Genomic DNA, 17,879 nt, shown 5'->3' with positions numbered 1-17,879 from the left:
GCCCGGTGTATTTGCCATTCTAAGGGACACACACTCACACACATAAGACAGAGGGCGTGGCCACCAATGAGTTCACTGGTTCTCGTCCCCCTGCCCCTACGCACGGTCATCCACTTCCCTTATTTTTAGAACCAAGCCCCCCCACGGTCACCCGCCTCCGTTATTTTTAGAACCAAACCTCCCCCACGGTGACCCGCCTCCCTTCGTGCATCCCCCCCCTCTAGCAACAGACACAAGAACACTGTTTCGCTCAGAAGATTCTCTTGGGATCAGATCTTGTACTTATAGTTTATGTGACTCTTCATATAAACTCTAGGTTAGGATTTGCATGTTTTACACATGGAGATATTGCCGCGTGTGGTTTCTAAACTTTTTTTTTTAAAATATATTATTGTTATTCATTTTGGTTGTTTAGGAGTATAGAAGCAAAATCATTGAGGTTGAGACTGGAGCTCAATGTTGCACGAAGGGCTGGTGTGGGAAGATTTTAGAGCTTGCGTGCTGGCATGCGGGTGACGTTAGTCTTGTGGGCGGTCCATTAGGCAGGGGAAGGTTTCCTCGTTTTGTGGGGTCCTTATATAAGACTTTTGTAGTTGTTTGTCCAGTTCAAATTTAAAACACGGTCAATGACATTGTCAAGGAACTCATGTGGTTTTACCATCTAATTAAGCAATAGGAGGTATCACATGAGAAAAATGGGTACGAGAATAGATCATGAACCGTATGAGAAAAGAAGTCATACAAGTTGAATTTGTTATAGAGAATGTTATGTCCTCGGGGAAGAAAGATTAAGGTAATCCTCCAAAGGAAAGAAAAATGAAAAAAGAAACCCTAAATTGTAACAATCCATGTTAAGGCAATGTCGAGAAGCATTTGTAATGTGTGGTCTACGCAGTGGTTGCAGTTAGATCGTCCATCTTCAATACAAAAAAATATTATTCGCTGAACCCAATTATGTTTTGTACTTTGCAGAAAGCCTGTGGATAGCCTTCAACAGCGCATGATGAATGCAAGGGAAAAGCCACAAAGATCCCCCGACAACCCAGCTACAGACGAGCGATGATGTTTATTAAGAAGAGAGGGAGTTGGAGGAGGAGGAAATGTGTGCAAGAGATCGATGAATCAGAGGTGATTTGATGAGATGGTACTGGCCATGACATAAATTAAAAAAAACACTGTGAAGTGGCAGGAGTGACACTGGCAAAAGCAGGGGGGGGGGGGGGGGGGGGGCGGCAGCCTCCCATACACGACATCAAGCCTCCACCCTGGCTCATCCTGGTCTCCGCACCACACCATTCACTGGCATCGTGGCAGAGAAAAAGATACTGTTGCTACTGTTTCTGCTGCTGCAGATCTATAAGGCTTCTGTATCACTCAGGCTTGGCTGTCTGCTTCTTTGGTGTTACTGACCTTGGAGGTCGTGATCCACTAAATTATCCCTTCCTCTAGAAAACTTGCTTCTGTTTCTTCTACTGCTACGTTTTGGCTGTCAGCTCCAAACTTTGGTAATCCTGCACCTTGCTGTCGTCATCGTTTTTGTTGTGTGCTTCTGTCAACTTTATCTTCTTCTCTATTTTCTTTTCTTTTCTAAGGATTATGTGTTTCTATAATAACCATTGTGATAAAAAAAATCAGGTCCATCAGTCTGGTTGATTCTGTGCATTCCTGGCTGTAGTCAGTAGCTGCCTATCTGTCAAAGTGTGCCATTCCAGATGAAAATATACAAGTAGGATTTGTTGAAGGTACAATAATGTTGCTCCCAAGGTGAGCTGTTCACCTGGCAATTGACAAGCAATTATGTGATTCTTGTCTAATGCATTGGTAGGTCTGTATGTCTTTGTTTTGTTGGGATCAGGGGTATGCGAGAGAGAGCAATAGTGTTCATTTCTTTGCTTAAAAAATAAAGTGTGAATGGTTGATGATAATAGGTTAGACTTTGTTTTTCTGATAATAAATTATTAAATAGAAGTCAACTGAATTTTCTATTATTAGTTGGAATAAGTATTGTTGAAAGTAGGACTTGGAGACAGAGCATCCACAGTGAACTGTTTGGCTTTGGATGTGTGCTTTGGATGTGTGCAAGTAGATGTCATGCTTCTGCTAGGACAAGGTTCCAAAACCTTAATAATGCCAAATCTTTTTCAAGGTTTGAGTACAAGTGTCAAATTCTAAGCATCATGCATTGCCTTTTTACTTCTTTTTTCCTAGACATTGGCACATTGATTTGTAAGGAAATTAGAAGTTAGGTGCATGTTTTGCATTTCACTTTTAAACATTAAAGACAGATAGATAAATACAAAGCAAAAAAGGTGTGTGTGCAGATTGAAAGATATATGTTTTAATGCCATGTGAAATTGAAAAAAATGATTTTATTTGATTTTATTTTTTACTAAAGAATACAGATACGTAATTCATCCATTGTAAACTTAATTCTGTCAATTTTTTTGATTGTTATATTGAACATAGGGAATAATTGCTAAAAATCTAGGTATGTGCTAATGAGTTCCTATAAAACATGGGAAATCCAACCCAATGTATCAAACTTGTTTCACCAATGTTTGGCATGGACATGGTATTCAGTACAAACAAGAAATACAATAAGGATCACAAAGCTTGGTAAGCAAATCAATTGAATGTAACCATTATCGATAGTTTTAATAATTGTAAGTCATATCCAAATATAAATTTGAATAGAATAAAATTATGTATTTTTATTTCAATATTTCAATACTTGTTTCTCAAATCATCAATCATACTGATTCAAGGGAAGGGACAGAAAGAGAGAGAGAGAGAGAGAGAGAGAGAGAGAGAGCAAAAAAAAAAAAAAAAAAAAAACTTTGATGATGTTCAAGCTTAATCTATCCATATATCAAATGAAACCAACACGCAATGAAGAAGATACGCTTGTCACATCTCAGTTAATGCTCAGTTCTGGTCAGTTTGATGTTGAATTGAGAGTTGACATGTATGTACTTGTATTAGAGATAGAGAATTTATAGAGCTGAGCATGGAAATCAAGCATGAGTGCCAAATAGTCAACACAGAAGTTTGCAGCTGGGAAGATATCTTCACCATGCAACTTTTTTGTTCACATATCCAAACTTTCTTTTCATAAAAATATACACATCCACAAATATACAAAATTAATAAAGGGAAGAATCAGAAAGGAAGTAGTTTCCAACTTTTTGGTTTCAAAAGTCAACCCCAGCAAAATACACACACACACATCTCTGTGTAAGGACCTAAAATTTTCTCAAAGATTGACAAGCACTGCGATGTGAAAATTTAGAAGGCAACATATTGTCTGGGAAAGCAAGACCATTTGAAGGCTTGTATATACATACACACTCACTGAAGCAGGAAAGTTCAGAGCAAATGATAAGTCACGTATTTATATATGAGTACGCTGTTCCATGATAGAGCTTTGCCTTACAGCTTTGTCCCGTGTAAGTTAGATTTATTTTTAACAGTAATAACAAAAGAGACGAATAAAAAGAAAAAGATAACTCCATTTCCTAGAATACGGTGATTACTTGTTCCACGAGAGAATTAGCAAACCCATGTTATTGCTTGGACATTGTCAAGCAATGACTTGGTTAACAATGTCACTTAAGGTGAAACTCCAGTTATTCTGTTCCCTTCCCCATCTTCTACATTACAGTCAAGTGTTGTTGATTCAGAAACGACGCGTCACTGAAGCGGCTGAGCCGGATCAGGTCCGAGCTTGGCCATTCAACAAGACTTGGCATCTGAAGTGGGAAAGTTTCGTGCGTTTGAGTTGAGTTGAGCGCACAAACATGACGACGTGCAGCGCCGAAGTACGGGTCCAAACAGTTCAACACACTGGTCAGGTATGATACTGCCGATAGCCTATCCATTTTAAACGTTTGTGATCGGTGTGGGAGCCTTTCGCCACCCACTGGCAGTCTCGGTGATTGGTTATTCCACAATGTGGTTTGCTAATTAAAGATGCAAAAGCCCACTTTCGCATGATGGCATGCTATTGGGCAAGATGCAAAACTACTGGCGCAATGAAGGAACAGTGGCCTTGGTTGAGATGAGACTCGTGACGGCGCACTCGGGAAGAAACCTGGTCCGCGACGATGGTAGGGCAATGCATTTGCACCGCACAGGCATCGTGAGAATATCTGATTCGTCTGGCAATTGACGTACGTGGGAGATAACACTCGGTTCCACGAACAATTGATTGACTTTTAATAGATTTTCTTCTTGCCAGGGCTCAGTTTTTGTTATATTACGGGAGCGCCTGATTTAGAGTGTCCCAGCAACTCCGACGTCGAGACGAACTGCTCATGCAATTCATCTTGTCAGGACACTTGCCGCCATCTAGAGAAATGAAAAAAACACCGGTGCGTTGCAGCGGTATCGAAGGTACCGCTGCGAAGCAGATTGCCAGAGGGATAAATGAGTCGAGAAAAAAAAATAGGAGATGTAAAATTGACGGTCAGAATCACCAGTGTCTAAAATTTGGCTGTGGAATTGCTTGCCAGAGGGGGGAAAAGAGAGGCGCGGAAAGAAAGAAGCCATGCCAGAATGACAGAAGTCTTTTCTGGGACGATGAGATGCAGTCTGGATGCTGCGGGATTTGGTATATAAAGATAACTTCTCCGTTTAACATGCCTCTCTGTCGGCTTTTGAGGATTCTTTGCTGGCCTTCAGAAAGAAATTGGAAGCCAAAGGGTTGGCAGTAGTGGCTTTTGATGCAGCTGTGTAGAAGATTGTCTCATCCTTGAAAAGCTTGGAAATAACACCCGAGAAAATATGCTCTGGGGGAAACATTAGCAGTTGGGGCCAGCCTTGGGAAACAATTTCAGTTGATAGAATAGGGGTATTTTTAGATGGAAGGAGAGCGAATCCGTGTATTAGGGCTTTAGGTCTACTGAGCCCTACGATGGTGGAATGGGTATGTGGAGGTCTACCGAGCACGTCTAGTAAGTAGTAGCGAAGAAGAGGAACCAGTCCGGTGTAGATGTGGTTGTAAAAGTATTGCAGCTCTGCGACGGGTGGCGGCGACTCGCAGCGATCATCAGTGATTGCACCGTGTTCACGTGAAGCTGGTTGAGTGTTGAGTGTATGGAATAGAAGCTGGTTAGGCGCTCAGCTGCTCTTCTAGTATAGTTGATCGGATGAACTCTGGCTGTTGAGGAGCTTCGGGAAAATTGATTGGTTTTTTGAGGCTCGCCGTAGAGCAATATCGGAGCAGAGGTCTATATTCATCTCTTAAATGGCAGGTTTTTGGTATCAGCAGCTCAGTGGAAAATCGATCAAGACTATTGCGCTCTTAGTTCGTTTGAATTAGTTTGCTACCCACATTGAAAGTGCGGTTTGACCGGCTTGACCTGCTTCTCTAGTGCCCTTCTCGTGGTCTTCCAGTCCCTTCGACTTCCGTCTTGATTAGGATCACCTCGGCTGTTGCAGTAGACTCGGTGTAAGTGTGAGTAAGAAGAATGAGGGTGGGAAATGTTTAAAGTCTCGTTGTTGCAAAGTTTAGGATGGTGGTGAGAAGATTAGCCGGAGATACTGGCGATCCTTGGCAGGAGCCTGGTCGCCGTCCGTGCACGGCTAGTGAACTAGACATGCCGAGGAGAAGTTGCGACATTCCAAGTCTTCATCTCAATGTCGATGAACCAAGGTTGCGCAAACCGTTAGTGACCTTGAAGCCAATCTCTGGGTACGCCATTTTTCTCACATTATCATGCATTACACGGTTTTCTACTTTATTGATTGGGAGTCTCTTTATAGTGAAGCTTGTTCGAATCCTGATCGCAGTATTTCTTCATCTTGTTTATCACATGCGTTACATTTTTGTCTAGATTACTCAGCATCTGTACGTCATTGCGGTTCTTGCTCTACGTAGGCTTAATATGTCGCCAAGGTGATCTTACGTGGTTGCGAAATGTATGTGGTCTCGGATAGAACCGTTTTCATTAATCAGTAAAGTTGCGTTGCAGTAAGTGCATGTGCTGAACCTGAATGTTGTGTGGATGGGTGGGTTGCCAGGCTTTCAGTTAAGGATCAAACACAGAAGAGCCAGAAAGTTACTGGATCCTCGCTAGAGCTTCGTCTTACTCAGAAGTACATGCATCAGGCACTGCCGTCGGAAGGAATTGACAACGTGGCGTCCCGCAAGCCAGTCAATGGCAAAAAGCTTATAAAACTTGCTCGGCGTGTGGAACTTGAAAATGAGGTGGTTGAGTTGCATCATCAACTCGAGCAAGAAGTTGAGCTTCACAATACTTTGAAGAATGCGCTTTCAGACTCATCCAGTGCGCAGTTGCCTGACTCAGTTTTGCACGACCTTCCTAATAACGTCCAGAGGTTGTTGACAGACATCGCAATGCTGGAGGCGACTGTGTTAGATTTGGAATCTCAAGCATCCGCCTTACAATGGGATCTTGGCCGCGAGCGGACCGAGCGCAAAGGCATTGAGTACACCCTCAACGCACCTCTGAATGCGTCGTTGAAACCCCGATATGAGGACTCTTCTGCTGCCTCCCTTCCATCTAGATCCGCACCGGCACCGTCTGCAAAATCTCCAGTACGATCGGCGAAATCACCTCTACGGGTTGCGAAATCGCCAACTCTTGCTACATTGAAGGAGCTTCTACATGAACCAACTCCAGAACGCGAACAGTCATTGGCTCCCCCATCCAAATCTCCTCGAAAAAGCTTACGGTCCTTGTGGAGCGCCCTGGAAGATCGCCCCCCAACGTCTTTCCTCCCCAATTCGAAGAATGTACCCACCTTGCAGAGAAGTCTCCAGCAGTCAGCCGTGGAGACGACGACGACGACGACGTATTTCCCGTCAACTGCAGCAGTTGCGCCTCGTACTTCACATATATCTCCACCTTTATCTCCTAGCACTCCCGCGGATCAACCGCGTAACATCACGCCCATCACTCCAGCACGTGAGCAGGATGGAGTGCCACGGAAATCCATGAATCCCGCTAGGTTGCTTGTTTCCACCAAGCGTCTCGCCTTCTTGAACTCCTCTAACACCTCTGATGCGGAGTCACTCAACAATCGGTCAGCAAATCCTACTCCCGAATTCGAGCAACCCACCGACTCCTCACCTCACGATTACTCCCCTATCCTTGATGAAGACTTCACCGATCATGTGAAGATGCCTAAGCTTCGACGAAGTCGAGGAATGAAACGACAGGACCAATCCCTTCTTTCTCCTCTCGATGATGCAAGGTGGGCCTCGAATTTCTCAGAAAGCGAGGTCGTGTTGGCGAGCCCCAGGAAGTCTATCAAGGATTCTCCTCGCCCAACCGCAGCGGCGGAAGTGGATGGCTTGTTCTCGGAGCTACTGTCGGATCCCAATCGCCTGTCGGAGGAGATGGTGCGCTGCATGGTGGATATCTACTGTCACTTGGCAGAGCCAAGCGGCGAATCGAATTTCTTCCCCGAGTGCCCTCTCTCACCATGCTCTCACACCGGGCGCCTCTCAACTTCGTCATCCTATTCCTCCCAATCCGATTCGTCCCTCCCTTCCGGAGCTTACAGCCCCGAGATGGACCCCGTGCAGTATGGAGACGTGATGGGATCCGTATCGACGTTGGACCCTTACAAGGCCATGGGGAAGCTACCGTGGGCTAACATTGGGCCTTACACGGATGCTTTCGAGGTACCATGGCTGTCTGTGGGGAAGGACCAGCTTGAATACGTCGCGCACAGCCTTGGAAAATTTAGGTGAATACACATCCTTTTCATTTACCACCAATTGTGTGATTCTGAAGCCTCTTTTGGATAGAGATGCTTCCGAACCGAGGGTTGGCATTCCTAACCGGGGAATGATCGTCGTGCAGGTTGTTGGTGGAACGATTGACAAACGTTGATCCTTCGACCATGAAGCACGAACAAAAGTTGGCGTTCTGGATCAATCTTTACAACGCTCTCCTTATGCACGCCTTTCTTGCCTACGGAATTCCGAGAAGCGACCTCAAGTTCTTCACTCTCATGCAAAAGGCAGCTTACTGCGTCGGAGGTCACTGGTTTAATGCCGCCGCCATCGAGTGCAATCTCCTCAAAGCCAAAATCATGTTGCATCGACCTCAATTTGCACTGATCGTGGCGCTTCACAATAAGAAGCTGACTGAGGAGCAGAGGCAGTTTGGGATCGATCGCGCAGAGCCGAAGGTGAACTTCGCCCTCTCGTGCGGTGGACACTCTTCCCCCATGGTGCGCATCTACACTCCCGAGCACATCCACGATGAGCTTGATTGCGCCTTTCAGGACTATGTGCGCGCCACCGTGGGCATAACAGCCAAGGGTGGCGTCTTACTCCCCAAGCTCGTCTACAATTATGCTCGAGAGTTTGTCCAAGATGACATGGTGCTCGAGTGGGCGTGCCGGTTTCTTCCAATTGCACAAGTGACAGTCATCTACGAGTGCATCCAGCAACGCTCTCGCCGCCTGCTGCTCAATCCTGCCACTTTCTCTGTCGTCCCTTACAGCTTTGCCTTCCGATATCTGTTTCAGAAAGCGATCAGCGGCGCAGCAAGCAACGCTGGTGACTTTGACTTCGCACCCAAAGATAACAGCCGGCATCGCTTCTGCACTTAGGCTTCGAAAAGTAAAGCAAGTCGTGGAAAGGTTTTGTGATCATAGATTTACGAAGTTGTGGATATAAAATTTCATAGAAGAAAGGTGGATGAGATCGTCGATAAGGTGGTGCTCAATTTTTGTTTACAGCATCTGAGTTTGTACAGACGATGACATTGTCTATAAGTGCTGAAAATTCCAAGCATCATTACACAGTCTATCTGGATCTCCGCAACTACCAACCCTGTCATTGTGACGTCATGATGATTGATCACTTTCTATGCACAAGTCAATTTGCATCTGTTTGTACATAGAAATCTTCTCAACCTGTTCCGTGAACCAAAAGTCTTCTGAATAGCAGGGACGAGGGCCCGAACGAACTGTTCCGCGTTCTCAACCGCATAAGTTGTGAAACATGCTTACTAATAGCTTCTGTTGGACACATCAAACCTCCAGCTGTGAAGGAACTGCCGGTGCAGCTCTTGATCATCGTAGAGGAAACGCAGCCAAGCCTCGAGGCTGTCCTACACCGACCGATTCCCTTTCTTATGAAAAATCCATAAACCTCGATCTTTGTACACTTCAACCATCAAAATATTTGGCTGACCCGAGTTGCGAAGTGCCCACAAACGACAGAAGCGCCTGGCGGATCGTGGATGACCGTTTCAGGACTGCTTCGAAAGGGGCTCCAGGCTGTCGCTCTTCGCACCCAGCGCGGAGCTACCGCTACGCGGGGCCCTCTATTTCCAGCTTCCGTCAACTTTTCGGCACGAAACTCATGTGTCGTCTCGATTGCCCTAATTGGGCTACAGTCCGAGCTCACGCACCACCCTCGTTGGACGCGAGCATCTTCGAATCATCGAGACATCCGAATGCGTTGCGGCTGCAGGCTGACGCGCTGGCAGCCCCGACGCTGCCTCCGCCGCGGAGTCCCTTTTCTTCTGCGCAACGGAAGCATTACAAACGCTTCTATTCATCTGATGTTTTTGGATGTACAGATTTCATCCACTCGTGCTGCTTCCTGTGCATTCGTGCGTATCCTCCACGAATATGAACCTCTCCTTTGGGTTCAAGTCAGAAATGACTTCAAATGTTTTGTGTTAAGTTCTAAACATTTTCTCATCTATATAGTCATAAATGTTAATTCCTCTCCATGATTATGAAATTTTTGATGAAGGAGAGAATATATATATATATATATATATATATATAATTGCTACAATAAGATAATTTTGGTCCAAATTTGAATTATTTGAAAATTTTAGATTGAGTTGATATGAACGGGATTTGATGGATGTATCCAATTTTTGCAGCATCCAAGAAGATTGTATTATTCAGTTCATAAAATTTTAAAAATATTATTATTTTATAAAATATAAATATAAAGTCTAAAATGACCTCAAAGAGAGGATATAACTTTACATTTATGACCTTGATATTATGTATGAAGCAAGGATGGAATGTAACAATAATTTGTTAGTTTAGACAATGTAAGAGCTTCAAGAATGTTTGAAAGAACATCACATATTTTTTTGACTTTATCAATATGTTCATGAAATATTGTCAAAAGCAAGAAAAATAAGAAAGAATAATGATGATATATACATACATCTTCATTTTAGTAAAGATGTTGATAGAAGACATTATAATCTTCCAACTTCTAATAAGATTGTTGTTGTTATGCTAGATAATAGAACAAAGGTAGAAGGAATGAGAGATATAGTTGTTTGATGGAAAAGAATTGCATTGTAACAAATTTATAAAGAATATCCTATATATTTGCTACTCCACTATGTTATTTGTTTTCTATGCAGTCAACTTAGATGGCATAATGAAATGACACATAGAAATATGAATGCCAATAAAAATAAGCATAAAAATTTACAAATTGCATGTATTACTTAGATAAAATTTTATTCATATTAATTATTTCTATAATATATTGAATACTTAATTATTTGTCAGCAACAAGAACTTGATAAAAAAAATAAACAAGTGAGACTTTTTCAAAGCAGTATGGCAAAATAGAAATAAAGAAGTATATATATTAAAAGGAAAATAAAACAACTATTGCCAAAAGATAAGAAAATTAAAGTCTTCTTGAAATTAAACTAGAACAAAGAAAAGAATTGACAAGACTAACAAAGGCTTCACTCTTGCCTCTATATATATTATCTACGTAAAAGCTATGTGACAACATTCTATAGGACCTCCAAAACATATTGACTTTGCACAACACATATCTTAATTTACAAAATAAATTTTCTATACATGTGCCACATAGTTAGCTTGTTGCATAAAATACTAATATATGTGACACGTGATTAACTTTTTGACTAAGTTTCTAATCTATCAATTAATTACAAATACATGTAAAATCAAAGTAGTGTCTATAAAGCTTTTAGAAAGCTTTATTAAAAAATACTATGAAATTAATCTATTTTATTTATTTCTATTTATTCATATTACTTGAATAATAATTATAATAAATATATGTCCATGATATTATTCTCCATTTTGGAGACAAGTTCTATGAGAAGCAATGATCATATGTTGACAAAGTGTAAGATGCCACAAATTATATTTGTTACATATTCTAATCTTTTTTCCCTTCAAAGGTAGTTGATAGGTCCTCTCAACCATCGGTAATATTTCATTCTTAGATGCAAAGACCACTTTGTTATTTGATCATTGTTGATACTTTCATAACTTCTTTCAAATAAAACATTTGTAATACCATCAAGAATCATTCCTACTTCTAATAAAATTACCAAATATTAAGATTCTCTTTTTAAGTTGTGATATCAAATGCATTGTATTTCACCATTTATTGAAGAAAAGATATGTTGTTCTTGAAGGCCTTCATTTCTATTACATCAACTTGAAGTTTGTGCTAATTGCAATGTCTCATTTGGTAACTCAACAAATGATGGCTCTTGAATTGAATGTGCTTGTTGTTGATATTTCATCTTCTTAATGCCATAATTACATAGAAGTTATAAATAAAGATAGAAAATAGAGTTCAATCTTTTTTAAATTATATTTTTTTATAGGAAAGGTTTACTATCCTTCAATTTGATTTTAATAGATATTATTGATGAAAATCATCAATTTTTTTTTATTATATTTATAATATTTTTAATTGGCTTCTATGTGCATTTTTTAATATCATATTTACGCTAATAAATAAGATATTTTAACCTATTTTAGTAACGCCTTGAGTCTAAGACTTCTTCTACTTCAAATTCTTGATTATTATCCACTTCTATAAGAGATGCTGGTATTTGTCTTCTTTTCAAAATATTCATTATCTCATATGGCTCCAAAAGAAATACATGAAATATAAGATGGATTCTCATAGACTTCAATAGATGTAATTAATAAGTGACTAAATTAACTTATTCACAAATAAAAAATGGTCCAAATTTATGATAATCCAACTTTTTATAAAAAAAAATAGTTTTAATATTATAACAAAGTAATCATATTTTATTATTAATATGATTTGAAGTTCTTATTGGAGATTTGGAATGGTGTATAAAATTCTTAGCCAAATTCTTTTCAATATACTCTCTGAATTTAGCCAATTTATTTTGTGATAAACTGTAAATTGGTCCAAATAGCAGTTGAGTTTTTTTTAAAGGTCAATTGAAGAATCATAAGGATGATGTGTCAAAAAAGTATCTGAATTCTTCTTCTCAAATACATTTTGAAAATCTTGATATTAGCTAAGAATGCCATTTGAAGTCTTTCTACCATTAGAAATAAGTGTGGCATAAATGACACTAGATAATCATTTTATTGCAACTCACAAGAAAGCTCTTGTACCTACAAATACAAGTTTGGTTGTATTAGACTTATGACTTTTTATTTAATTAACTATACTCTTAATTAAATATTTAGAAAAGTCAAAACTATGAAAAATCCAATCTATTCAAGAATTATACTTTTTTAATCACGATAAATCTAAAATGACTAGATTAAAAAGAGATATAATGATATTAAATACTATAAAGTTACTATGACCATTAATTATTACTTTTAGAAGAAATATTTCATAAATAATATCTTTAGAGGACAAAAGACGACCTTTTTTGATTTTTATATGAATAATTTTTATTTTTTTTTATTAAAGATGTGTTTTATCTTTTAATAAACTCTTCATTTAAAAAAGAAATTAAGGCTTCTAAATCTAGTAAGGTAAAGACTTTATGATCTATAGGTCCTAAAATAATATCTATTATAAAATAAGAAGAGAATTTTGAAGAAAAAATAAGACCTTCATTAGGTATTGTATAAGATTCTAATCACACGATCGCTATTATAGTAAAAAAATATGTTTTTCAATATACTATCTTCTTTGATAGTTGTACTTCTCACTTTATAATTACATCAATTTTTTGGATAATATTGAGTAGCATACTTTGATTCTCTAGAATATAAACACAATCTTTTCTGACCATGATAAGTTTTTTCTTGCTTAATAAGAGGTTTGAAATGTACCATATTAATTTTCATATCCTCTACTTTTAAAAATATATATTGAAGAGATATTGTAAAATATAGATCTTGTTTATTATAACATAAATTATATCATTTTTTTCATATATAGATTAAAACTTTGCCAAGAGAGCTTCCAAATTATCTAATATTGGATCACATTATTCAAAAAAAGATGAAAATCATGATAACATATAATTTAAAAATAGTATTCTAATAAACCTAACTTATGATCTTACAGTTGAATAGATTTAGGATTGAATTTGAAATTCCACTTGTACTTGATTGATGAATCCTTGAATTTTTGATCTTATACCACTAAACTTCTCAAGTAAAGAAATTCTTGGTTTTTTAGTACTTGAATGGTATTCTATCATAAAAAAAAGATATAATTTCATAAAAATATTGAAATAGCTCGTATTATATTTATATCTTTACTTTTTGTCATTCTTGTTCTTTCTTGTGATAGTAAATTGAGTTGATGCATCGCAAGTATTAACTTTGTCAATTGTTCTTGCATTTGTCCCATTGTACTCTTTATTTTGATAAGTTGTTCTATAATAATACTTAAAAAAAAAGATGTTTAATATTGCTTAAGATAAATAAAAGATAAAATTTAAAAACACCAAAAATACTTAAAATAATATCACTTTAAAAGAAGGTAATTTGTAACTTCTAATATGCTTATATTTTATGAAGAATAAAGGATAATCCACTTTTAATCAAAAAAAGACAAAGCTTTGATATTATAAGTGTATTCTTGTCAATTTGTCAAAAAAAAGAACTTGATGAAAGTAAATAAATAAATGAGACTTTATTGAAGAAGTATGATAAGATAGAAATAAAGAAGTATATATATTAAAAGAAAATTAGAATGGCTATTACAAAAAGATAAAAAAACTAGAGACTTCTTGAAACTAAAATAGAAGCAAGAAAAGAATTGACAAGAGTGAAAAAAGCTTCACTCTTGTCTTTATATATACTATCTACCTAAGAGCTACGTAGCAACATTCTATAAGACTTCCAAAATTTGTTGATTTTGCATAATACATATCTTAACTTGTAATGCAAGTTTTTTATATAAGTGCGATATAGTTAGCTTGTTCCAAAAGCTACCAATACATATGGTAGGTGGTTAATTTGTTGAACAAGTATCTAATCTATTAACCAACTATAAAAAAATGTAAAGTCAAAACATGATCTATGAAGCTTGTAGTAGCTTTATTAGAAGATATTATGAAATTAATCTATTTTCATCTACTTCAATCTATTCATATTACTTAGGTAACACTCATAATAAATATATGTCTATAATACTATTTTAAAAGATAAAAAGTTTCTAAAAGAAATTATTAAAGATGCTAGGTTAATAACATGGCAAATTTAATTGAGATACTTTAATATGGATTAAAATAGGTTATGTGTAGATGTACATCAAGGATTTGAAAAATATTTTTGTAGACATAGAAAACTAGGAAATTAATATGTGAAATTTAAGATGAAGGATAATTCTTTTATTGTCTCATTTTAAAAGTATAAGAAATATATTTGAGATTTTTTTAAGATTCTATGGCTATTAATCAATATTTTTAATATTAAATTATATTTGGTATAATAACTACAAATCTATGGTGGCCAAAAATCTCAATTGCACTCTTTCTAAGAATTATTTCGACTTGATAGTAAGAATATTTGAATTTAAACATTGTGCATTGATTGAAGTTAATTATATATATCATATTTTAAGACATGCACTTGTAAAAATGCATACTATTGAATTTTAGAAGCAAGGTTATTTTCTTATATATATATATATATATATATATATATATATTTTTAAATAATAAAGTAAAAAAATTAGCCAATGTTTGTAGGATTGTTTATGCATAATTTTTGTATTAAAAAGAAGATCCATTATTATTTGAGACAATTAATACTTGCATGGTTCATGGTCCATGTGGACTTCAAAATATATAAGTTTTATGTATGAAGGATAGAATATGCTAAAAAAAATATTCAAATAAATATCAAAAAGTAACATCAATGGATGGTCATGGCTATTTCTAATATCATAGAAAGAATGATGGAAGAACTTTCAACATTGGTAATTTTATTGTAGATAACTGAGATGTTGTTCTATTCAATTTTATTCTTAGCAAAAAATATCACTACTATTTCAATGTTGAATTTTATATTTTAGTTTACAATATTCATATATTCATATATATATATATATATATATATATATGTATATACATATATGTATAAAGAACTTGATTGTACAAAAATATAGATTAGAAATAAGGAAGATGAAGTGAGATAATATATTGATGTATAATATATTAAAGCTTCGTAGGCAGTATGACATTTGTTTGGAATGAAAATATATGAAGAAGTTTCAAACATAGTTTGATTAGCATTGCATCTTTTTGGAATACATCAAATAATTATTAATTAAAATAATGATGCAACAAAAATCTAAGCTTGTGGAGAATCGCAAAAAACAACTTTGACAATATTTTTTGAAATATGTGAATTTATAGAGATTACTTAGCTATATATATATATATATATATATATATATATATATCAAGAGATTTTTTTAGCATTTTGTATAAAACAAGACGTCAAAGAAGTAGACAATAAGATAATATAGATTTACAATTAAAAGGATATATTTTGTTGATTCTATTAAATAAAAAATATTTTATCTTTAGCTTTTTATATTGATGGTACATAATTCATATTTATAAATTTACACAATATAAATAGAATTTTACAACCAACTTTTAAGAGTGCATATTTAAGAATAGGATTGTTGGAAGATGACATAGAGTAGAAACAATGCTTAAAAAAAGCCTTTGTAATGAAAATAAAAAAGTAATTATGAACATTGTTTGTTGTTATTTTTCTTTAATGTTGACCTAAACATTCAAAAGAGCTATGGAACAAGTTTAAAGAAAGTTTTTTTTACGATATAGATTACTAATTGATTCAAAATTATGGAATTGAGAGACCAAAAAAAAGAAAGATATCAGATTATGGACTATTTTTTCTTGATAAAATTCTTTAAGAATCAAGCAAAATACTACCAATTTTTTTATTGATACTATTGTGGAAAAAAATTGAAATAAAAATGCTATAAATTAAATATTTCTAAAATATATGGCATAAGATTGTAATGAGCTAAAACAAATAATAGAAGAATATGTGCTAAAGTTGAATAATAAGCAATATACTATACATTTGAATATTTTTGCTTTAATAGATAATAATCTTAAAAAACTATATTTTTTGTAAAGACCAAGAGGAAATAGAAAAACATTTGTATGTAATACATTGATAATGAAGTGTCAAAGTGATGGAAAAATTATTTAATATATTTCATTCTTTAGAATTACAGCACAACTTTTAAGTGGTAGAAGGACTACATACTTTATGTTTAAATTTTTGTTCTATCTTTATGAAGGTTTGTTTTGCAATATTATAAAAAATACACCATAAATATATGAGCTAAAAAAGATAATTTTTATTATTTAAGATGAGATATTAATACAATAATGCCATTGTGCTAAGGTAATTAATAGAACTCTCTAAGATATAAATAATACTAATAAGTTTTTTAATAGAGATTTTTGGCAAATTCTTTCTATTGTTATTCAAGACTTAAGAAAAAAGATGTTGATGCTTCTTTGAAATGATTTAAGATTTGATCTAACATTAAAGTGTGCAAATTGACCAAAAATATGCATTTAAAAGATGTATTTGATGAGAATTAATTTTTTGCTCAAGAGCTCTTAAAGATATGCATTATATAAGATTATTTTTTTTTAGAGTTTTTTTATGATATAATATTTTTGTATAATATATCTAAGAATAGTTTTCATTTGCAAATTAAAAATCAATAAACAATTATAGATCCATTAAAAAGTAAGATGATTCTTCTAAAATATATAAAAGTAGGTTCCAAATCAAATGATTTGATTCAAGCTATGTATTCAAGATTGAATGAAGATGGGATATTTAGAAAAGAATATTTTATAGACATTTCTATTTTATGTGCACAAAATTATGATGTTACTGATCTAAAGAAGCATGCAATGGAGAGATTTTGTAGAGTTTCATGTATTTATTTTAGCATAGATATAGCAACTATAGAAGATGGTGCCAATAATGATAATTATTATCCAATTAAGTATTTGAATAGCTTAAATCTATCTAGATTGCCATATTTTTGCTTAGAACCAAAGGTTAGATATCTTATTATATTATTATAGAACATTGCTTTGTGTTAAGAACTTTATGATGGATCACATCTAATCATTACATAGCTCATTGATTGAGTTATTGAGGAAAGACTTTTATCTAGAAATTATAATAGATGGTTGGTTTTCCTTCAAAGAATCACATTATGTCCATCATCTGCAAAGATTCCATTTGAATTGCAATGAAGAGATTTTCTAATAAAGATAGAATTTGTAATGACTATTAACAAATCTCAAGGACAATTGTTGAGGAATATAAGAATAGATCTTATAATCCCAATATTTGCACATAGATAGTTATATATTGCCCTTTTACAATGCACTTCTTTGAATGTGACGAAGATCCTATATTCTAAAAATAATAAATACAAAAATACCACCATAAATGAGTTTATTCAAAAGTTCTTTTAATTTAGCTATTTTTTTTTTTAAAAAATAAAAAATAAAAAATCTAATTATAATGAAGAAACATAAATGATTCTATTATTATATATATATATATATTTATCAACATTTCTTAAAGAGCAATTTTTTACTTAAAACTTT

The 17,879-nt window shown here is 35.2% G+C and overlaps 1 protein-coding gene and 1 long non-coding RNA gene across 2 annotated transcripts; both read left to right on the top strand.

Moving 5' to 3' along the window:
- The first annotated feature begins 239 nt into the window (after positions 1-239).
- Positions 240-2,835, top strand: LOC149989931 (uncharacterized). Its single transcript, XR_016504711.1, has 3 exons — positions 240-793; positions 973-1,417; positions 2,489-2,835. It is a non-coding gene; the product is annotated as an uncharacterized LOC149989931 (long non-coding RNA).
- A 1,817-nt stretch (positions 2,836-4,652) lies between these two features.
- LOC112292223 (uncharacterized) lies at positions 4,653-8,786 on the top strand. The gene is made up of 3 exons (XM_024540503.3): positions 4,653-5,692; positions 6,022-7,716; positions 7,833-8,786. The coding sequence occupies exons 1-3, from the start codon at positions 5,514-5,516 to the stop codon at positions 8,587-8,589; spliced, it is 2,631 nt and encodes an 876-aa protein (XP_024396271.1). The 5' UTR covers positions 4,653-5,513; the 3' UTR covers positions 8,590-8,786.
- The last annotated feature ends 9,093 nt before the right edge of the window (positions 8,787-17,879 follow it).

This window comes from Physcomitrium patens, chromosome 1 (assembly GCF_059467195.1).
Source record: "Physcomitrium patens ecotype Gransden chromosome 1, ASM5946719v1, whole genome shotgun sequence".
Classification (NCBI taxonomy): Eukaryota; Viridiplantae; Streptophyta; class Bryopsida; order Funariales; family Funariaceae; genus Physcomitrium; species Physcomitrium patens.
This window is presented reverse-complemented; position numbering and strand designations above follow the sequence as displayed.